The following is a 23,093-nucleotide window of genomic DNA, read 5'->3' as shown; positions in this document are numbered from 1 at the left end:
CCCTGGAAGGAGCTGTCACTGTCCTGAAGTCCAGCTGTTTCTCCAGAGAGGGTAAATGGTTATCCCAGGTGACACGGCGGAGAAAAGCATCCATACCACACAGGCTCCTGCAGGACACGCCCAGGGAGAAGGCAATGGGGAGAGGACCATCCCTCAGCCGAGGGCACCCACCGGCGACGTCATCACACTGCTGTGTTCTGCCGGCTCAGAAAATTAGGGGAAGCAAGACTTTGGTGAGGGCAGGGAGGGGACCTACGTTGGCCTACATCTTCCCCGGGGAACCGGAAAGCAAACAGCTTGTGCTGATGTGCTCTTCCTGTGAGCATGCACTGCTCAAAGTGCTTCACGTGGGTTGACTGGTTTAAGCTTCACAGCGGTCCTATGCAGTATGTGACAACTCTTACAAGCATCTGTAGGAAACAGGCCCAGAGAAGTTAACACACTCAACAGTGAGTGTGCTCATGGAATCAGTCCCCGGCAGTCTGCCTGCAGGGACTGTGATGTCGGCGGCAAGGCTCTACCGCAGGGGAGATGGCGTGAAATGACCCTAGCTGGTCATCTGGCCTGGCACTTACGTCACTTGCTGGGGGCCTTGGGCCTCACTGTTGTCAGCTATCATAGGACAGGTGAGATCGGATGCCTTGAGGCCCAGGCAGACTACCCCCTTCCCTCTTCCCTGCCCCTTCGAGGCCATCCTCAGGTTCCGAAGAGTAGTCTTGGACCTCGCTGCCGTGGAACAAAGTCTCCTCTCAGGGACTCGTGGTCTAGACGGCAGAGCAGGGAGTGAGGCCAGCCGTAGCCACAGGCGCTGCCCCGCGCCCTCCATGCTGTGTGGCCCACACCCAGGAGCCCCCAGCAGGAGGGGCAGCACTCTATGGGCTCTGCAAAGTGGTAAGTCTCTGAGGAGAAAGCCATCCCCAGAGCATGGGGCAGAGGCCCCATGAGCTGGCAGAGGAGGGCTTGGGTGCAGGTTCTCCCCCGGGCACCGTCCAAGTGCCCCCCACAGCCAGCATTGTCGCCTCACCTCCAGAAGGCCTCCTAGGCCTCTGGCTCCATTCCCAGCCTCCCAGCCAGGGAAGACGCCTAGAGGTAGGAACCTCAGGGTGTTACCCTATCTGTCACTTAAACTGCTTAGACCTGCAGTGGCTGCTTCACCAAACCACAGTTTCCCCTCACCACAGATCCTCCACGGCACTGAAGGAACTGGGCACTGTCCAGAAACCCTTGCTGTCAAGGTGAAATGTTACTGAATATTGGCACGTGAAAAATAGAGAAAACTGTGTAAAGCAATATATAAATATTATTCTATAGTCTTCCGCATACGTATACATGTAGATATTTTGAGACATACATAGAAAAAAGGAGCTCTGCCAAAAGGTTAACTATGGGTTTCCTCCATCCCTTCCTTCTTCCTTTTCCTTCTTTTCTCTCTCTCTTTCTTCCTTTTTCTGCTTCTGTTTCCTTCAGTTCAGTTCAGTTGAGTCGCTCAGTCGTGTCTGACTCTTTGCAACCCCATGAATCGCAGCACACTAGGCCTCCCTGTCCATCACCAGCTCCTGAAGTTCACTCATCTCACGTCCATTGAGTCAGTGATGCCATCCAGCCATCTCATCCTCTGTCGTCCCCTTCTCCTCCTGCTCCCAATCCCTCCCAGCATCACAGTCTTTTCCAATGAGTCAACTCTTCACATGAGGTGGCCAATGTACTGGACTTTCAGCTTTAGCATCAGTCCTTCCAGTGAACACCCAGGACTGATCTCCTTTAGGATGAACTGGTTGGATCTCCTTGCAGTCCAAGGGACTCTCAAGAGTCTTCTCCAACACCACAGTTTAAAAGTATCAATTCTTCGGCGCTCAGCCTTCTTCAGAGTCCGACTCTCACACCCATCCATGACCACTGGAAAAACCATAGGCTTGACTAGACGGACCTTTGTTGGCAAAGTAACGTCTCTGCTTTTTAATGTACTATCTAGGTTGGTCATAACTTTGCTTCCAAGGAGTAAGCGTCTTTTAAATTCATGGCTGAAATCACCATCTGCAGTGATTTTGGAGCCCCCAAAAATAAAGTCTGACACTGTTTCCACTGTTTCCCCATCTATTTCCCATGAAGTTTCCTTACACTGTGGTAAAGTCTGTCTAAGGGGCAATAAAAAGACAACTTAATAACCAAATATGAACAACAATATTAAAAATATAGAGAGAGTTTGGGTACCTCCCATAATAACTTTGTTAGAGAAGGAAATGGCAACCCACTCTAGTATTCTTGCCTAGAGAATCCCATGGACAGAGGAGCCTGGCAGGCTAGAGTCCACGGGATCACAAAGAGCTGGACACGACTGAGCGACTATCACTCACTCGTAACTTTTCTCCTTAGATGATTGTAACTAGCCTCCACCCTCTGGTTTTGTTTTGCTTTGTATATTCTCTTTATGAACCTCACACATGCCCTTCACTTTATAATTTTCAAAAAAAAGTCACATCCGCTATGTCAGTCCTCAGGGGCCAGTGATGACCACTAATGCATTGTGAAGATGAGGAAACTGAGGCCCAGGAAGGGCTGTGATTTGGCCCAAAGTCACCCTGCAAGTAGGAGGCAGAGTGGGCTTCACCACTTGCTTTTAGATCCCTCCGGTCTAGGGGTGCCCTCGGGGACATGGGGTGCCTGCACCAGAGCTTTAGACGTCCCAGGGCTGAAAGCAAAAGGCACTGGTGTGGACTCCTCTGGACCCAGTCAATCACTCGCTTGCTCTGAAGCTCTCTGCCTCAGTCTCCCCACCTGCAGAAGCACAAGCCTGGCCTTCTCCCTCTCCGCCCCTCATCCTAAGGTGGATAGAGGGCCCCCTCCTGGCGTATAAGTCCAGGCCTGAGCCACCTTCTAGTCTCTGTCCTTTGTCTCAGGCCTGGCTTTAGAGCCATTCTCCACCTGCTCCTCTTCTGGTGCCCAATCACTCCCCCAGGGCTCCAGCTCCTTTGTGGATGTGCTCAGACAGTGCACTGACTGGACAGAAAGGTGGGGTGGGGAGTGACCCAGCACTGGCCCGGGCTCCAGGAGCCTTGGGCTGTGGCTCCCCCGTCCTGGTTCATAGGGTGACCCAGAGCTGCTAAGCACTTCCCTTCTCTGGGCCCAGTTGCCTCCTCTGTAACACAGAGGATGAGAGACGCACCTCCACAGTCCTGCAGAGTGAGCACTAGCTGAGCACAGAGCTGGATGAACAGAGACTCAAGCCAAATCCAGGCAGCAGCAAGGCTGTACCATGGACACAGAGGCAGGTCTGGGCAGACTACCACCCGGGGCCTGGGAAAGAGCTCTTGCTCGGCACCTGGAGGCTTGCTCCACCGAGCAGCAGGTGACGGTACCACGCCACTTCTCTGGGCCTCGGGTTTCCTACTGTGTGAAGTGGGAAGTCACTGAGAGGGCCCGAAATGGCCAGTTTTTATAAAACAACCACCACAAGAACAACAGTTTCTCTGGCTCTGCTTCTGGCCTGGGGGATGGAGAGCCTAGCCAAGAATAACAGTGGGCTTACGTGGGTTTGAATCTCTGCTCCCCCAAACCTTGCTAAAGGCTGGGTGCTTTTGGTGAACAAGATCCACAGAGAGCAAGTTCCAAGGAGGGAGGGGCAGGGCCATGTGGGAGCCTAGAGCACCTGGCCCCAGGCCAGTTTGGCCCCCAGGGACCTGGGGCTGCCTGCTGGCTCCACCGACTGAGCAATGTGGCCATAGAATAATAAGGGTGGCGTTAATAACAACCACCACTTATGAATCACTCACCTTGTGCCAGGAATGTTAAGTGCTTTATTTGAATTAACTCATTTAAACTTCAGGCAGCCCTGTAAGGGAGGTTCTATTATTATCCCCTGGTTTGCCAATGAGGAAACCAAGGCACAGGGAGGTCAAGGCACACACCCAAGGTGAGACAGACAGCAAGGACAGAGCTGGGGTTTCAACCAGGTGACCTGGTGCCAGCATTAACTCTTTAACCACTGTGCTGTGCTGGCTCCCAGGAGAATGGTCCAGCATACACGGGACCCTTGATCCCTGTCCCCGCTGATAAGCCTTCCTGCTGCTCCTCTCCCTGTGTGTATGACGCGCTCCCAGCCCCTGACTGGGACACAACAGAGCGGGGGATACATTAACAACACAAGGTCAGGGACTTCCCTGGTGGTCCAGTTGTTAGCACTCTGCACTTTCACAGCCATGGCCTGAGTTCAATCCCTGGTTAGGGAACTAAGATCTCAGAAGCTGTGTGGCATGCCCCTCCCACCTGCCCCCCAAAAAACAAATAGAATACAAGTTCAGCATCTCAGTGTGACCCCCACAAGAGGCCCCACAGTGTGGTGGAGCCATCTGTCTCCTCTCTACCCCTCTATGTGAAAGTGAAAAGTAAAAGTGAGAATCGCTCCGTCGTGTCTGACTTTTTGCAACCCCATGGACTATACAGTCTATGGAATTCTCCAGGCCAGAATACTGGAGTGGGTAGACTTTCCCTTCTCCAGGGAATCTTCCCAACCCAGGGATCGAACCCAGGTCTCCCACATTGCAGGCAGATTCTTTACCAGCTAAGCCACAAGGGAAACCCAAGAATACTGGAGTGGGTAGCCTATCCCTTCTCCAGGGGATCTTCCTGACCCAGGAATCCAACCAGGGTCTCCTACGTTGCAGGCAGATTCTTTACCAACTGAGCTATCAGGGGCTGCTGAATCAGGCAGTTGCCATGACACATGATGCAAAGAGCATACATCATGTGACCCTGCTTGCGGCTGCTGCTGCTGCTAAGTCGCTTCAGTCGTGTCCGACTCTGTGTGACCCCATAGATGGAAGCCCACCAGGCTCCTCCGTCCCTGGGATTCTCCAGGCAAGAACACCGGAGTGGGTTGCCATTTCCTTCTCCAATGCATGAAAGTGAAAAGTGAAAGTGAAGTCGCTCAGTCGTGTCCGACTCTCCGCGACCCCATGGACTGCAGCCTACCAGGCTCCTCCGTCCATGGAACTTTCCAGGCAAGAGTACTGGAGTGGGGTGCCATTGCCTTCTCCGAAATCAAATAAACCCACACTTAGAACAGGAAGGATGCTCCCAGAGGATGGCCACCATGGCCTCCTCTGGGTGGTAGAGTTTATAGTTTTCTCCTTAGACTTTTCTAAATGTATTACAATCCTTTGTACCATTTCTTCAAAAGGATTTAAAAAAAATTTTATAAAACATCTTAGAGCCAAAGCCAGGTTGGAATCCAGGTCTGCGGGGCTCCAAACCTTTACTTTTTCGACCTTTTCAGTCATATCTCACTGACATGCTGCCAGGAGGGCCTGGGCAGGGCATACCTTCAGGCTGAGGCTGGTGTGCTCCCAGGGAAGCGGCAGCTTCCAACATCATCAACGCAAGGGTCAGCTGCCCTGCAGACTACCTTCCTTTGGGGGAAGGCATTAGCTTACACATTCAACCTAAGCAGAATAATATGAGATACACTGAGATTATTTAGGCCATCAGCCCCCTCTGACGCCTTAAATCTCACCACTAACACTTACTGGTAATAAATAATAACAATAATAATTGAAGAAGGGAGTACTGGTGGCTTCTTTTTATCTCTATATACTAATATTTTGACCATGATCATATATTGCTTTACAGAAAGAAACTAATTTTCAAAATTATAAAATTAACAGAATTCCAAGCTTTCATTCTTACCCTGGGACATAAAGAGTTTCTTTCTTTCCACCTGCCATGTAAAGGCTCTGTGCTAAATGCTATACACACTATGTGTGTGTTAGTTGCTCAGTCATGTCCGACTCTTTGCAATCCCATGGACTGTAGCCTGCCAGGCCCCTCTGTCTGTGGAATTCTCCAGGCCAGAATACTGGAGTGGGTTGCCATTCGCTTCTCCAGGGGATCTTCCTGACACGGGGATGGAACCCAAGTCTCCCACACTGCAGGCAGATTCTTTACCATCTGAGCCACCAGGGAAGCCCACACACTATGGTCTTCATGATATCCTTGCAAGAAAGATGTCTGTATTTTGGAGTTGAGAAGCTAAGACTCTGAGAAGCAATAAGGCTAAGTGACTCGCCCAAGGTTACACAGCCGGGAAGTCACCAGCCTAGATTCAAACTCAGGCCTGTCTGCCTCCCAAAGCAGGGGCTCTGTTCCTCTTTGCTTTCATATCACATCACCCATCACTGCTTTTTGAGAAGTCCTTGCCCCTCCTCCCTGACTTCCCTTCCAACCTGTGAATCCATCTCCCCCACCTCCAAGTCCCAGCCGATCACCATGAGAGGAACTGGTTAGCAACCTTTTACTAGGATCCTGCAAAATATTTGGGTCCAGCTGCCCACATTCATGCTGTAATTAGAAACAGAGGTCCATGGCTCAATGATGCCTGCCCCGGACCCAGGGCTAGCATCACATTCTCCAGTGCCTGCCAGGAATGCCCACCATGTACTTTCTGCCCTGTTGATGAAAGTTGTTCTTTGTCCTTCCCAAATCACACAAGAACCCCTTCCAAGGGGGCAAGGGTCCAGAGTTCGAGGCCAGCCTCCTGCAAATGGGAGGGATGGGCATCTGGGAAGGAGGCAGGGCTGGCAGCCCAGGACTGGGCTCGGCCCCTGGAACGGAGTGCATGGGCACAGAGCTGGCGCCCACACCTTTCCTCAGCTGGAAGCAGAGAAGACGGGGGGCGGGGGGGGCGCCGAGGCCACACACCCTTCAAGACCGGGTGGGGCCTAGCTCTCCTGACCCGGGACAGGCCCTCCGTCCCACCCCGCCTTGCGGGCAGGACTGGTGGGGATGGAGTCTTGAAGCCAGCTCTGCCACTCCCCTGCCCTGGGACCAAGAACAAACCTTTACCATCTGGGCCTCGGCTTGCTCATCTGATAAATGAGCACAAGGTGCCCACCTCCCCATGGGTCAGTGAGGACTGACTAAGAGTGTGTACCTCACAGATACAGCCCAGACCTGGTACCTAACACATCCATTTCCAGAGAAGGGGAACTTATATTTCATGTGCTGAAGAACAGTGTGATTATTTTACAAAGAGAATGCATTCTGGGAGATTGTTGTTGTTCAGTAGCCAAGTCATGCCTGACTGCAATCCCATGGACTGCAACACGCCAGGCTTCCCTGTCCTTCACTACCTTCTGAAGTTTGCTCAAATTCATGTCCATTGAGTCGATGATGCCATCCCACGATCTCACTTTCTGCCCCTTCTCTCACCCTCAATATTTGTATAATTTTAAAACACTGAAAGTTTATCCTTTAATATCCCAGAGTGAGTCTGCAGCAGACCAACTCCTGGACCCCAGGCCTGGCTCTCTACACTCCCCCAGACCTCCCACCACAGGCTGACCCCTGGGAAAATGCCTCCCAGGGTCCCCCACCCTGGGCCAGTGCTGTCCCTGGCAAAGGGCTGGGGGCCACTTTTCCAGCAATGAGCCCAGCTCCACTGAGTGGGACGTAGTGGCAACAGCTGATAAGCTGGCCTGTTTAGTTCCGTCTACAGCTGGCCTGGGGGAAGGCCCAGGCAGCAGACATTTGGCTGCGCCCTCTTCCCCTTCCTGGGCCAGCTTGGTGCCCCTGGGACTGGGACAGCCCTTGTCAGGGGGTCCTGCAGTCGCTGTCTGCAGGCCCCCGGCTGGAATGAGCTGGGCGTAGGGGAGGGGGGAGCACAGGCATGCGTGGTTGTTGGTTTAGATTATTTTATCTTTTGGTATAGGTATTACATTCCCACAGTTCAAAAGCTCCATAGGATTTCTAACCCTTTTCTCCAGCACCCCCTCCCCCAATGCTTTCCCCAAAAGACAACCGTTGTATATAAGCAAATATATGCATGTTCATCTCTGCCACACTGCCCCTTACATCCTCCCCGAGCACCCACCTGGGGGCCACAACCTCACTGCCTTCCAGCTCTGCCCACATGTGTTTGTCTGCTTGCGCACTCCCCTCTCCCGCACCTCTCCTTCACTCAGCTCATCCTCTCTCATCCTCCAGGTCTCAGCTTAAATGCCCTCCTCCTTTCGGAAGCCCTCCCTGATCCCAAGCTTCACTCATCCCCAACTCAGTGCTTCCATGACCCCCAAACTTTTCTGCTGGACAACCTGGGATGGCCTCTTAATTATCTGTATCCCCACTAGATGGTAGGGTGGCCCACCAGTCCAGCTCGCCACGGACTTTCCCTGTTTGGGCACTGATAAACCCACATCCTAGGAAAGGGCTCTAGCAAAAAGGACAGCTGGTCACCCTAGTAGATGCTGGGTTCCGTGAGGGCCTGGAAAAGCTCTGCCTTATTAATCCCCATCTTCCCAGCACCCAGAGGCTCCATAAGTATTTGTGGCATTATAAAAACAATAGCCCACTATGTAGCAACTACTCTGTGCCAGGCACTGTTCTGAGCGCCTTATACATATAAACTCATTTACTCTCATAACCACCCAAGGAAGCCAACAAAGGTTCCAGGAGGTTAAGACACTTGCCCCAGGTCACAGGGCAAGTGAGGGGCAGAGCCAGGGATTTGAGGCCACTCTGGGTACGCTGCTATTCCTGGGTCTCTGAGCCTGACAGGTACAGGCTCCCGCAGAGGGGGAGCTTGCAGGAAGAAACCCCCCAGCTCCCCAGTCCCGTGGTGGACAGCACTGCCAGGGACACAAGCTCGCGGGACCTGAGGAGAGGCCTCACTTTAGCCTTGCACTGCGGGAGCAGGGTCCTCCTGGGACCAACACGCCTGGCACCCCAGAGCTTTGCTGCAAAGTTGAGAATTCTCTCTGCTGCAGAAGAGGGGAAGGCTTGGAAAGGGAAAATTAGGGGAGCGATAATCATTGTTCCCATTTTGCAGGGGAGCTTACAGAGGGTTCATAACCTGGCTTCTGAAGGTCTAGGAGCTCTGCACAGCTGCCTCTTCAACAAAGGACCCCCTTTTGCTTAAAAAAAAAAAAGAAAAGAAAATGCCTTTCCCACACACACAGCCTTTTCTCCACATGGAGTCCTGGGGCCTCAGCCTGGCCCGGTGCCCTCCTCAGTCTAGCTATGTATCTTTGGGCAGGTTCCTAGGCCTCGCTGAGTCTCTTTCCTTCTCTGTAAAGTGAGACTAATAGTAGTACCTTCTTCAGAGAATTGTTCGTGGATTAAATGAATTAATACATACGGAGTACTTATGATAGTCATATGATGTGAAAGTCGCTCAGTCGTGTCTGACCCTTTGTGACCCCATGGACTCTACAGTCCATGGGATTCTCCAGGCCAGAATACTGGAGTGGGTAGCCTTTCCCTTCTCCAGGGGATCTTCCCAACCTAGGGATCGAACTCAGGTCCCCCATATTGCAGGCGGATAACTGAGCCATAAGGGAAGCCCAAGAATAGTCATAGGGACAGAGTCTATACGGGCTTCCCAGGTGGCACTAGTGGTAAAGAATTAGCCTGCAAATGCGAGAGACATAATAGACATGGGTTCAATTCCTGGGCCAGGAAGATCCCCTGGAGGAGGAAATGGCAACCCGCTCCAGTAGGTGGGAGAATCCCATGCCGGGAGAATCCCATGGACAGAGTAACCTGGGGGGCTACAGTCCAGAGGGTCGCAAAGAGTCAGACACAACTGAAGCAACTTAGCATGCATGCACAGGGTGTATACAGAGTAAATGCTGGTAGACGTTGATTGATGGCATTATTTCAGGCTTATGGTGTCCTGTCTTGCTGGAATGCCCTTCCCCACAACTTGGTGAAACAGTCTTCAAGGCTTTCCTGCACCTGTGGCTTCGCACATGCCCCTAATGTGTCTGAGATTATGGGGTGCTCTGCACTTTAGAAGCTGTAGCTCCATCTATCATTCATGGTGAAAGGACAAGGAGAACACAATCAACCCTTAACCTAATCAATTATAATAAAATGGGCATTGGGAACACAATGACAATGATTGTGGAGATCTGGCTAAGTGGCTTCTGTCAGGAGGTTGGGGTGGGGGGCACCTGAGCAGAGTCCAGAACAGTGTGTGATGATGAGAAGCATGGGATCAAGGGTTTGACTCGGTTTGGATCCCAGCTCCTGTGTAAACTTCCTGGGTGACTCTGGGCTCAAAGTCACCTGTTCCTCATCTGGAACATGGGGGAACAAGCACCATCCTCAGAATGCTGTTAGGAAGACACATTTCATGATTCAAACAAAGGCCCTTGAAACAACAGCTGTGAAACCTCATGCAGGGTACTAGCCAGCTAAGCATCATTGTCCTCATCTAAGATCTGCAGATAAGGAAATGGACTCAATAAGCCTAGCTCACATCATGCTTTAGAGCAAAGTACCTCACCTGAAGCCTGGACAGTGGTAGGGGTTACAGACATGATACTTCCCTCTTCCCTGAGGAGAGCAACAAAAGTCAGTAGACCTGGGCCTTGGGTCACTCCTTAGTTGCTTTAGGCAAGTCACTCAATTTAACTGGGCTAGAAAAAGGAAGGAAGGAGAAGGAAAGAAATAAGTGAAGGATAGGAAAGAAGGGAGGGAGGGAAGGGAGAGAGAAAAAAAAGAAGGAAATGAAAGATGAAAAAGAAAGCAACATTACCGCCCCTAGCCAACCAGTGTGGGCTAGTGCAGGCTGAGCAGACCAAGAGAGAGAGTGCCAGATGGCTGGGTGGGCAAACAGTTAGTGGTCATCCACTCTGTGTATGCTTACCACAGCTTCCCCAGGTGAGAATCCAATTCCATGTCCTCCCCTGGATCTTCCCAGCCTGCAAACCAGGGATAACAGTTCAAACTTTACTTGATAGAAATTTGCCACATTAAAATACAGGGGGAAAGAAAAACAAAGTTGGAGGCCTCATACATCTTGCTTTCAAAACATATTACAGAGTTACAGCAACCAAAACAGTATGGTAATGGCATACAGACAGATGTTTACACCAATAGAACAGAATAGAGAGCCCAGAAATAAACCCTTGTGTATGGTCAGATGATCTTCAACAAAGATGCCAAGACTACACAATGGGGAAAGGATAGTCTTTCCAACAGCTGGTGTTGGGGAAACTGGGTATCTACATGCAAAAGAATGAATTTAGATTCTTATCTAACACTATATACAAAAATCAACTCAAGATGGGTAAGACCTGAAACTATAAAACTACTCATAGAAAACTGGGAAGGAACTTTAAAACATTGGAGTTGGCAATAATTTCTCAGATATGACACCAAAAGCACAGGTAACCTAAGCAAAAAACACATGTGGGAAGACACCAAACCTTAACATTTTCACACAGCAAAGAAAACAGAGTGAAAAGGCAACACACAGAATGGCAGGAAGTATTTGCAAATCATATATATAATAAGGGGTTAGTATCCATAACAAACCAATAGCAAATAAATACATAAACAACCCAATGAAAAAATGGAAAAAGGACTTGAATAGACTCTTCTCCAAAGAAGATATATATAGATGGTCAACGAGCATAAAAGATGCTCAATATCACAACCATCAGAGAAATGCAAATCAAAACACAACAAAATACCATCTCAGATCCATTAGGATGGTCACTATCAAAAAACAAACAGAAAATAACAAGTGCTGGCAAAGATGTGGAGAAATTGGAACTGTTGGTGGAATGTAAAATGATATAGCTGCTGTGGGAAATAGTATGATCTTTCCTCAAAAAAGTTAAAAATAGAATTAGCATGTACATGCGTGTGTACTCAGTCAATTTAGTCATGTCCAACTCTTTGCATCCCTATGGACCATAGCCTGCCAGGCTCCCCTCTCCATGGGATTCTCCAGGCAAGAATACTGGAGTGGATGATCCAGCAATTCTACTTCTTGGTATATGCCTTAGTCTACTTGGGTTGCTATAACAAAATGTCATAGACTGGGTGGCTCGTAGTTGTTCCTCATAGAAAATTGTTCCTCATAGTGCTGGAGGCTGGGGATCAAAGATCAAGCTATCAGCATGGTCAGGTTCTGGTGAGAGCCCTCTTCTGGGTTGCAGAGTGCTGATTTCTCACTGTGTCCTCACACAGCAGCAAGCTAGGGACCTCTCTGGCCTCTTCTTACCAGGATAAGGGCACTAATCCTATTCGTGAGGGCTCCACCCTCATGGCCTAATTACCACCCAAAGGCTCCATCTCCAAACACCATCACATTAGGATTAGAATTTCGACACAGGAATTTGGGAGTATAGGAACATTCAGCCCATAGAAGTATATATCAAAAGAATTGAAAACAGGATCTTGAAGAGATATTTGCATATCCATGTTGATTGTAGCATTATTCAGAAAACTGAAGAGGTGAAAGCAGCTTAAATTTCCTTTGAAGAACTAAACAAAATGTAGCCTATATACACAAAGGAATGTTATTTAGCCTTTAAAAAAAGAAAGAAATCTTGTCATAAGTTACAACATGGACAAACCCCAAGGATATTATGCTAAGTAAAGTAAGTCAGCCAGGAAAAGACAAATACTGCATGATTCCATTTATATGAGGTTTCTAAAGTAGTCAAATTCACAGAGAAAGAAAGTACTGATAGACTGTGGTTTCCACAGGCTGAAGGAAGGGGGAGATGGGAATACGTTCAGTTGATATAGAGCCTCTGTTATGCAAGATGAAAAAGTTCTGCAGATCTGTTATATGATAGTTAACACTACTGCACTGTACACTTAAAAATGGTTAAGATGATAATTTTATGAAAAAAAAAAATAAAAGGCACAAATCTTAAAAAAAAAAAAAAAAATTGTAGTGGGGCTGGGTCCCATCATCCAAACCCAAATTCTGGTGTTTGTCCACATTTTCTCCTTGCAATCGCAGTACAAAAATACAACAGTATACTTCAGGAGAAAAGATACTCCGTTGTTTTATCCTTGCAAAAGCAATAATGCACAGTGTAGAAAAATGCAAACAAGAGACGTGCAAAAATAAAACCCCCTTCAGCACACCCCACTTCAGCAGTCAGCCAGGTCCTCCCAGCCCTTCTACACACTCACAGACACAGGCTGTTCCTTCTCACAAAAACTCAACCGGGGATCATATTGCCTTGCAAACTCTCTTGTTTTGTTGTGTGTGATCAAATCTGTTTGTCATTTTCCCAAACTCCAACAACACATGCTGCTGCAGCGAGCCAGAGGTTAGAGAGAGATGGGGACCTGAGAACACCCCCTCTCTCCTCCCACCACCAAGAAACCCAGAACAGGCTGGCAGGAGCCTCTCCACAGGCTCACCTGCAGGGAAGGAAGGGTTTATAAATCTCACATTCAGAATTTCTACAAATGAAGCCGAAAATGTCAAACTACACAAATGGGCAAACAGATTGGTGGTTCCCAGAAGTAGAGGGTGGGAGAAATGGGTGAAGCTGGTCAAAGGTATAAACTTCTACTTATGCTCTGGGAATATACAGCATGGTGACTACAGTTAACAAAGCTGTTTGGAAATATTCAAGGAGCAGGTCCTAAAAGTTCTCATCGTGAGAAAAAAATATGTTAGGTGATGGATGTTAACTAAATGTATTGTGATGATCACATATATATGTATATGTGTGTGTATGTATAAATATATATAAAGTATTATTGTTGTTGTTTCACTAAGTTGTGTCCGACTCTTTGCGATCCCATGGGCTGCAGCTTGCCAGGCTCCTCTATCTATGGGGTTTCCCAGGCAAAAATACTGGAGTGGGTGGCCATTTCCTACTCTAGGGGATCTTTCCGACCCAGGGATTAAAACCGTATCTCTTGCATCTCCTGCATTGGCGGGCAGATTCTTTACCATTAGCACCACTTGGGAGCTCAGCTGGTGAAGAATCTGCCTGCAATGCAGAAGACCCCGGTTGGATCCCTGGGTTGGGAAGATCCTCTGGAGAAGGGATAGGCTACCCACTCCAGTATTCTTGGGCTTCCCTGGTGGCTCAGCTGGTAAAGAATTCACCTGCAATAGGGGAGACCTGGGTTCAATCCCTGGGTTGGGAAGATCCCCTGGAGAAGGGAAAGTCTACCAGTCCAGTATTCTCGCCTGGAGAATTCCATGGACTGCATAGTCCATGGGGTCACAAAGAGTTGGACACAACTGACCGACTTTCACTTTCATTCATTATATTGTAGCCCTTAAATGTGTATAATATTATATCTCAATAAAACTGGAAAAAAAGAAAACTGGACAAAACCTCTTGCCCCCTTTCAGTATATATACCCACTTTTCTTTACGTTCAGGCAAACATAACCAACATTTATCCTAGTGAAGTCTTGGAGGCTCTCTCTCTCTCTCTCTCTCTCATACACACCACACACACACTTTCTTTAAACACAAAATGGGATCATACTTTACACACTACTACACAATTGCCTTTTTATACCTAACAGAACAGACAACCGTGCAAGTCACTGCACAGAGATTCAACAAGCTCCTTCTTAGAAGTCTACAGTATCCATTGGCATGGATGTAACCAAATTCATCCACTCATGCCCTAAGAGGCAGACATGGGGACTGTCACTGTGAAGAGCACTAGAGTAAAAAATAAATTATTTTTTTTTATGGATATTATTTTTTATGGATAGTTCTGAAAATGGAATTGGTGGGGCAAAGGGCATGCCCATTTCTATTTTAATAGTTAGTGCCTGGTGAAAAATTGTATTTTGTTTATGGTTTTATTTGCATCTCCCCAACAAATGGGGAGGAGGTCTGCCTTTCTCATGATTGCATTTCCTCTTCTGTGAAGTAATTTCATCCATTTTTCTATTGTTTGTCTTTTCCCAATTAGTTTGTAGGAATTCTGCATGAGGGGTCTTGAAGGTATGAGAAAAGTGAAGCTCTTATCTATCTGTATGTAACAAACACTTCTCATCTATGATTGTCTCTAGACTTGTTTGCAGGGCCTCTGACCATGGAGACATTTAAATACCTGATATGTTCTAATCTGTCTTTTCCTTTATGGTCCTGGTTTCCTGGCTTTCTTGAGAAGATCCTCCTTACTCTCAATATTGTATAAGACTTTCCCTAAACTTATATTTGTACTTCTAATTTTTCATATTTTGGTCACTTATCCAGGTAGAGGCAAATCTTTTTTTCACTTATCATGTGCATCATTAGTTTATGTTGATTATCTCACTCTTTTTAAATGCTGCATCGTATTCCACAAAGGATATAATGACATTTAACTTGGAGTATTTGAGGGTATTGAATTTAGTTCTAAATACTACTTAATAATAATAATAGCTACCAGTTACTGAGTGCTTATTATATGCCAGGCACAGACCTAAACACATTCCACATACTACCTCATTTAACCCTCACAACAGTTACAGGGTAAATTCTATAATCATTTTTTAATAAATGAGGAAATATATCTTGTCAAGATTACACAGCTAGGAAGTAAGTGGTGCTAGGATTCTAGCCCAATCCAAGTTTGAAGGACTTAAAAATCCCAAGCTCTTAACGTACCGTGTGCACTTTCTCTAGTATTTACAAATGTGACCTGAAATACTCCATATTTTCATTTCTGTAAGGATGAAGAAAGGAGGGAAATAAACACTTCTTACGTTCTTCCTCTGCCCTCAAACCCTGTACTAGATGCTTTCACAGGCTGTCTCCTGGAATTCCTATGAAAGTCCTCTGAGTGGTGAGGTTATCCACCTCCCAGAAACAAAAAGGGAACTTCAGTGAGGTTAAGACACTTATTTGAGGTTTGTTGATGGGTTCACGGTGGCACCATGGTGAGTACGAACCCAGTTCCATGCAATTTGTGTATTCCAACTTTTCGCTCAGAAAGATACGTTCACTAGCTTTACAGATGGATGGACCCACCGTTTTCTGCTTTTGTCTTTTTCTTTCACTGCTGTTGAACTATTTCCTTGGGATACATTCCCAGAGTGAGATTACTGAGTCAAAGTGTATGAATACTTTTATGGCTTTCTGTCTATACTGCCAAATTGCTATTACAAAGGGCTGCACCCTTGTTTTCTGCCACCAGCTCTACGGGAAGCTTTATGGCCTACAGATTCCAGTACTTAGGTGGGGAAGCTTCCCTTCCAAGGGGTGTCACACTTAACACAGTAAGCCCTGAGCAGAAGCGGTTTAGGGCGACCTGATGAATAAGCACTCTATCCCACCCCGCCCCTGCCCAGCCCTGATGTATAGTGGGTTTAGGGATTGACTGCTTTTGTTTTGTTTTGCATAACTTTGCCTCTCTTATGAAATCCTTTAAAACGTGACTAAAATGGGATTAACCATAGTTAGGCTTGCCTTTTAAGAAAAGGACAAATCTGACAAACACCCTTTTCTGATGCCGTGCCCCTTGGGGAAAGCACTCCCGCAGCTTGGCCCCAGAAGGGGCCGCTCTGAGAGGGACATCGGGTAGGGGGCCACCCTGGGAGGGGGCATCTGGGTGGGTGGGTGGCTGTCCGGGACGGGAGGGGGCGGTCCGCGGAGCGGCAGGGGCGGGGGTCAGACTTGGGCCCCAGCTCGCTGGCGGGGGCAGCCGATGATAAGGCGGGAGCAGCCAGTCGCCACGGCGGCCCCGGCCTGGCGGGAAGGCGGGAAGGGGCCCGGCCGGGCAAGAGCAGATAACGCCCGGCGCTCGGGCCGCCGAGACTCGGAGACGCCGTGGCCGCGGGAGATAGAGGCGCCCGAGTTCGGGCGCGGCTCCCGGCTCCCAGTTCCCAGCTCCCGGCCGCCCCACACCGCTCCCCCCAACCCCCCAACACACACACCAGCCGGGGCAGGTCCGGGGGCGGTGGCGAGGCCCTGAGGGTCTCGGGACGTGCGAGGCCCGGGACCGCCCCGCTACCTCAGCGCGCTCATTGCACCAGGCCGCCACCCGGTCCCATCAGCGCTGGGGCCCTGGCCCCCGTCCAGGTCGGCCCCGGTGACCCCCAGACAAAAAGTCTCCCCATTCCCTCCTCTGTCGACTCCCTCCTCTGTGAAAGGAGGGCACTCAGGAATCGTCATTACTGTCTCAACACAGGGCGTGCGGCAGGCTCTTTACAGTGTCCAAGGACTTCTCTCTGTTACCCAGCTTGGCTCTCCAAGAGCTCCAGAGGAGAGTGCTTGTTGATGGTGACACTGCCTGCTTCTCACAGATGGGGGTCAAGGAACTGGCCCTGAGCATCCCCACAGATGGGGATGCTCTTTGGGGCCCGAGAGAGCCACTCTTCCTTAACCCACAAAGAGGGGCCTTTCCCCTCTGGAGGCTGACAAGGAAATCTCCAACAGTGGCATTTGCATTTTGCCTTTTCAAATTCCTCAGATTCCCCACATAAAACTCAGTTGGCTGCCAGACAGCCAGGGAGGAGGAGGGCTGGGAGAGGCTGCATAGGGGCAGCCAGGAGCCATAAATTGGCCCCGGCTCTCCAGCAGAGAAACAACCCTGGAGGTGGGTGGAAATTCACGCACACAGGGAACCTCCCTTTAATCACCCCACTGCCAAAATTAAACATCTCCTGACAGCAGCCAGCCGGTCCGGACTTCTCCGCCTGGCATTCAAGGCCCTGCCCATTCTGGCGCTGACCCTCCTGTACCTGCTAGGCCTGCGTAGGACCCGTCCACTGGATACAGTTTGCCTGTCATACGTCTCACCCTTTGGCTCCTTGGCAATCCTAAAGCCTTCCACTTTCTTCCCCACTTACCCCGAATAAGTATTTACCTCTTCTCGGTGACTTCCTAAAGGATTTTCAAGGGTTTGGTCTATTTTTTGTTTGGTTTCTTTCTTTGCATTGTTGTTCAGTGGCTTAGTCGTGTCTGACTCTTGGCGACCAGCACGCCAGGCTTCCCTTGTCCTTCACCATCTTCCAGTCTTTGCATTAAATGACCTCAAGAACCATGCCCTGAAGTAAGATTGGACTCCTCTCTATTATAGCCACCATTGATTGCATGCCGACTATATGCCAGGGCATTTCGTATAGTACCAAATCCTATCATCAACTCCAGTGGGTAAGAGATAGTCTCCCATTTTACAGATGAGGAAAACTGATCTTGGCAAGGTCCAGGATCACAGAGCCAGGAATACTGATTTGGCCTAACTTCATATTCAGGCAGAACGTGAGTAAAAGGCAACTGACCAGGAGACCTTGGTTCTTCTAGGCATTTTGTACTAACTCAGCTCTTGGGCAAGTCCTTCTCTTTCTCTGGGCCTCAGTCTACTGACAGCTGACAGTCCTGCTCCCCCCCGGGGGGCAGTTGAGGGGCTCTGCAGAGAGCCAGGCATGAGGCTGGGCCTGCAGGAACCCTTCCTCCGGGGGAAACTGGAGGTTACAGTACCCTGCTTTTCTCCCCTAGGAGAAAACACTGACTCATGGAAATTGAGTATCTGCCCCTCTCCCAACCCAGGTAGGCCTCTCCTGAAAGTCAGTGGTCCATTTCCTTTTGGCGCATGGGCAGTACTGTCAGTCCCTGGAGCCCTCAGCTTCCATTCTTTGTTGCCTACCCCCAACTCCTGCTGGTGCCTCCTCACCCCACTCCCAGGCTCTCAGGACCCCTCTCTCCTCCCACATTCAAACTTGCTGAAGAAAAAGCCACTCCATCGGTCTGTTACAGTTGTGTGTGAATGAGGTCAAGTTAGTAGCATGTTCTTCCCAAAATATGCTTGTTATCAGCCTGGGATTCTGGCAGTTACTAATTTGGGGTAATACGTCCCTCCCTCTCTCCAGGCAGGAAGGCTGGCCCTGTCCAGTGCATCTGGAGTTCCATATTTTTATATTTTTATTGGTTTTTCCCCCTGCCCTCCACATCCTGAGCTGGGGGAGAGGGTTTATAGGAGCCCACTAATTAACCAAGAACAGAAACCTTGTTTCATAAATAAAAGCTTAGATACACTGTAGGAATAGAAATCTAGCAAGTTCCCTGTAGAATGTTCAAACCTCAAAAAGAAATCCCCCCCTGCCCCAGGGTCTGGGCAGGTGAGCCCCCAGGGACATGGAAGACCTTGGTGGGGCAGGGGCACTGGCTGTCCCTCAGGAGAAGGGAGGTTCTTTGGGTTCTAAACTGAGCTCCTTTGCAGCCCGGCCTTCAGCTCATGGTGGCCCACTCTGTGCCCATTCCTGCCCCCGTTGTACCAGCCCTTCCCAACTCTGGGTCTCTCCACTGGGTCTCTGGGCAGAGGGGAGAAAAGAGTTAATGCAAGCTGTCCCCTGACCCAGGGTTAGTGGGCGTGGCTTCCAGTGTGGTCAGATGGGGTGGTAAGACCTTGGGCGAGTCCACTGTTGCTCTCCGGACTTTCCTCTGAGGAATGGAAGGTACAGGTGAAATGAGCCCTGAGGCCTCCCACTCTGAAGTCCTGCGCTACAGTTTATAAAGGAAGCTGTTCTGGAAGCTGAAGGAAGATCCCAGAGCTCACGTGTAGGTGGCTGCAGGCTTAACCCTCAAATCTCTTCATATGTGGGCAGCTCTTCATCCTCATGACGACACACAACAACCTCTACTATTATACCAATTTCAGATGTGGGAATGGAGGCTTGGTGTTTGACCTGCCATCCAGACCCCATGAAGAAAGCCAGGCAGAAGGGACTTGCCCCTTTCTGCAAATGTTGGAAACTGAGGTCTAGAGAAATCCAGCAGCTGTTACAGTCCGGGCCTTGCTCAACCAGGTAGCAACTCCTGTAAAGCAGAGAGTGCGGGCCAAGGGACCATGGAGACCTGCTTCCCTCCTGTTTCTCTGCAACCTGAAGCCAAAGGGAAGACAGCGTGGTTGCTCTCACTCCCAAGGAGAGAAATCACATTAAAACTCCTGGACGAACACCTACCTCCTCTTCCCTGAGAGAGCAGTGGCCTCTGTGGAGCCATCTGGTGGCCAGGCCTCATCACTGCAGAAGCTACAGAGCCTGGGAGGCTAAGGGCCTTCTGGTCAGATTTCGCAGTTTCCAGAGACAATCTGCAAGAGAGGTTTAAACCTGGATCATAAGGCGACCTGAAGAATTCAGAGAGGCTGGTTTGACTGCTGGAGCAGCTTCCACTCCACAGGAAGTATTTCTTCCAAGAAACTGGAGAGCTGGGCTGCGTGCAGAAGCATCTTGCATTCCCTCCCCACCCAGCACCCCGGAGATACCAGTGCCCATATCACAAGGGGAAACAGAGGCCTAGGAACCCAACCCTTGATCACAATCATGCAGCAAATAAGGATGAGGACAGGCCCCAGGATTAGTTCAGTGCTTACTGTGTATATCAAAGCCTAGCCTGCTGTGTGATCTTGGACAAATTATATACCGTCTCTGAGCCTGTTTCATCTGTGCAGGTCAAACGACATAATGTATGCAAGTTGCTTTGCACAAAATAATGAGCTGTGCCTATCTTTACTGTTCTGATAGATATTTCCACTATTACTTCTCCTCACCTTCTCCTTGGTAAGGGGTCCTTGCAGCCCTGCTTCACAGAGGACACAAGACCTGAACATCTTGCCCTGGAATACATTAGTAAGTGGTTGATCAGAATTCCAAACAATGGCTGTTTCAGGAAATGCACAGTGAAGGCATACGGGGCACAGAGGTGTGATGCTAGAAGCCTATTTTTACTATCTTTATATAATTTTTAAAGGTTATGCTCCATTTACAAAATGCTGGCTATATTTGCCATGTTGTACAACATACCCTTGAGCCTGTCTTACACATAATATAGTTTGTACTCCTATTCCCCACCCCTATGTTGTGCCCCCAACCACTGATAACCATTGGTTTGTTCTCCATATCTGTGAGTTTGCTTTTTTGTTATATTCATTCGTTGTATTTTTTAGATTTCACATATCATATCATACAGTATTTGTCTTTCTCTGTCTGACTTATTTCACTTAGCATATTACCTTCTAGGTCTAACCATGTTGCTGCAAATATAAAACTTTCATTCTTTTTATGGCTGAGTAGTATTTCATTGTATATATGTACCACATCTTTTTTATCCATTACTCTGTTGATGGACCCTTAGGTTGCTCCCATACCTTGGCTGTTGCAAATAGTGCTGCTATGAACATTGGCCCTGTGGATAAGGGCACAGCAACCCACTCCAGTATTCTTGCCTAGAGAATCCCATGGACAAAGGAGCCTATCAGGATACTGGGCTACAGTCCATAGAGGCGCAAAGAGTTGGACACGACTGAAGAGACTTAGAATGAACAAAAAAATGAATACTGGAGTACATGTATCTTTTCAAATGAGTGCTTTTGTTTTCATCAGATATATGTCCAAGAGTGAAATTGCTAGGTCATATAGTAGTTCTATTCTTAGTTTCTTTGAGAAACCTTATACTGTTTTCCATAATTGGAAGCCTATTTTTAGATGGTTCCAAAAAAGAAAATATAGGAGAAAAAGAATGATGAAGCAAAATGGGACAGAATATAAACAATTGATGAATCTGGCTGCAAGTTATACAGGAGTTCTCTGTTCTATTTTTGCAACTTTGTCATGAATTTGAAATTATATTCCCCAAAAGGTTTTAAAGGCCAGTTATTTCAAAATTCCACCTAGTCTCATCTACCACCCTCCTGGGAAGCAGATGAAAGTTCCAGCCTCTCAGCGATCCTTGCTTCTGACTGGTGGCCCCATGCCTGAGGCCTCGGGGGGGATAGGACTGCTGGTAACACCCTGCAATCCCTCCATAGGGAGTCAGAGGTGCCCCTGCCCAGTGGCTAGCATCACCCCAGGCCCCCAAGCCTTCTCAGGGCTTCTCCTCGGCCTCCCCATTTCCCAGCCCCCCCCACCTCACTCCCGCCCAGGTCCCAGTCAGGCTGTGGTGCGAGGTCGAGGTGGGGTTTATTTATAAGTTCCCGCTGATTATGAATCACTGGAGGAACTGCCTGCAGACTGGAGACAAAAGTCTGGGGCCGCCTGGCCAGGAGGAAACACTCTTTACATTTGACTTTCCCCTTGGCACAGGCCACTCCGCGCCTGGCCTGGCCAGGATCTGCCAGCCCCTTCTGTTCTCAGAGGCAGAAGCGCATTTGCCGCCAAGTCTTGTCGGCCTGTCCGCCTTGCTGTGTAAACAGGACCCGGGGCTGGCGGCCCAGCCCCGCACTGGAAATGAGCCTGCCTTCCGCAGCCCGGCCACTTCGTCCTCACATCCGGAGACTCCTCAGAGTTCAGATGAGGGCTGGTGGGCAGGAGTGAGGAGAAGTTAGGGTTTTGCTCTGCGGGGGTCTTCATCAGCCTAGATGGAGGGTCAGTGGGCAAATGGAGGAGCAGAGGACTCTTAGGCTGCCGTCAAAGCCCAATACAAATGACCCCGCCTCTGGGAGTCACCTCACTCAGGGTCTCCCCCCATCATAGTTTGTGGTTTTGTTACCTTCAATTAACACATATTCAGCACCTACTATGGGACTTCCCAGGTGGCTCAGTGGGTAAAGAATCCACTAGCAATGCAGGAGATGCAAGAGATACAGGTTCTCCCCCTGGGTTGGGAAAGCATGGCAACTTATTCCAGTGCTCTTGCCTGGAGAATCCCATGGACAGAGGAGGACTACAGTCCATAGGACTGCAAAGAGTCAGACACAGCTGAAGTGACTGAGCATGCACACACATGTAGCAGGTTCTGTGCAAGGCGCCTGTTAGGGTTACATGGAGATATCCTATTCATGTCATCATTACTTCTTTTGATTCTTGAGGGCAGACGGAGTTCATGTCTGATTCATGATCCCCCTCATCCTACAAAGTGCCTTGCATGGTTCCTGAACACAACAGAGGCTCAAAATTTTTCATTGCATTGACCTAGATTAAACAGGGGCAGGCTTGTTTCTCTTTATGAATATCTGAACCAGGTTTTATATCTGAGTAACTTATAATGTAAAGGATTGATTTCAGAAAGTACTAGAAACCCTCCTCCAAACCTCACTCAGAAACATCTTCCCCACTCCTCTGAGATGTCACCACCTTTGAGGCATGCTTCTCAGTTAAGCATACGTTCTCCACCTCCAGATGAAAGAAGGGAGTTCCCTCTGGATGGTTGACCTTATATCCCCATTTTACAGAGGAGCAAACTGCAGTTCAGAAAAGCAACGTACTTGATCAGGGCTGGTACAAAGGAGAGACAGGTTTTGATTGATTGTTTTGTTTGGCCAGGCGGCATGTGGGATCTTAGTTCCCCAACCAGGGATCAAACCGGTGCCCCCTCCACAGGAATCATGGACTCTTAGCCACTGGACCACCAGGCAATTCCCTAGAGATGGATTTTAAGCTCAGCTATC

The 23,093-nt window shown here is 49.0% G+C and overlaps 1 protein-coding gene across 3 annotated transcripts in view; it reads right to left on the bottom strand.

The window, feature by feature from the left end:
* Positions 1–805: 805 nt before the first annotated feature.
* The window catches only part of LOC138989364 (uncharacterized), a 62,167-nt gene continuing 39,879 nt past the window's right edge, over positions 806–23,093 (bottom strand). The window contains exons 8-11 of one of the 3 annotated variants that reach the window (XR_011465555.1): positions 19,672–19,799; positions 10,643–10,697; positions 5,319–10,412; positions 806–1,896 (exon numbers count right to left, since the gene is read on the bottom strand). Coding sequence is in view for 2 of the 3 variants with exons in the window: in XM_070377325.1 (XP_070233426.1) it covers positions 10,370–10,412; positions 10,643–10,697; positions 19,672–19,799 (226 nt within the window). In the remaining variant the exon portion in view is untranslated. Of the gene's footprint in view, positions 10,413–10,642; positions 10,698–19,671; positions 19,800–23,093 lie in introns of all 3 variants that reach the window. The other 2 variants (XM_070377325.1, XM_070377326.1) reach the window with 2 other exon arrangements.

The sequence above is a fragment of the Bos mutus genome, chromosome 10, assembly GCF_027580195.1.
Source record: "Bos mutus isolate GX-2022 chromosome 10, NWIPB_WYAK_1.1, whole genome shotgun sequence".
NCBI lineage: Eukaryota > Metazoa > Chordata > Mammalia > Artiodactyla > Bovidae > Bos > Bos mutus.
Note: the sequence above shows the minus strand (reverse complement) of the source record. Positions and strands in the feature narration are given on the sequence as shown.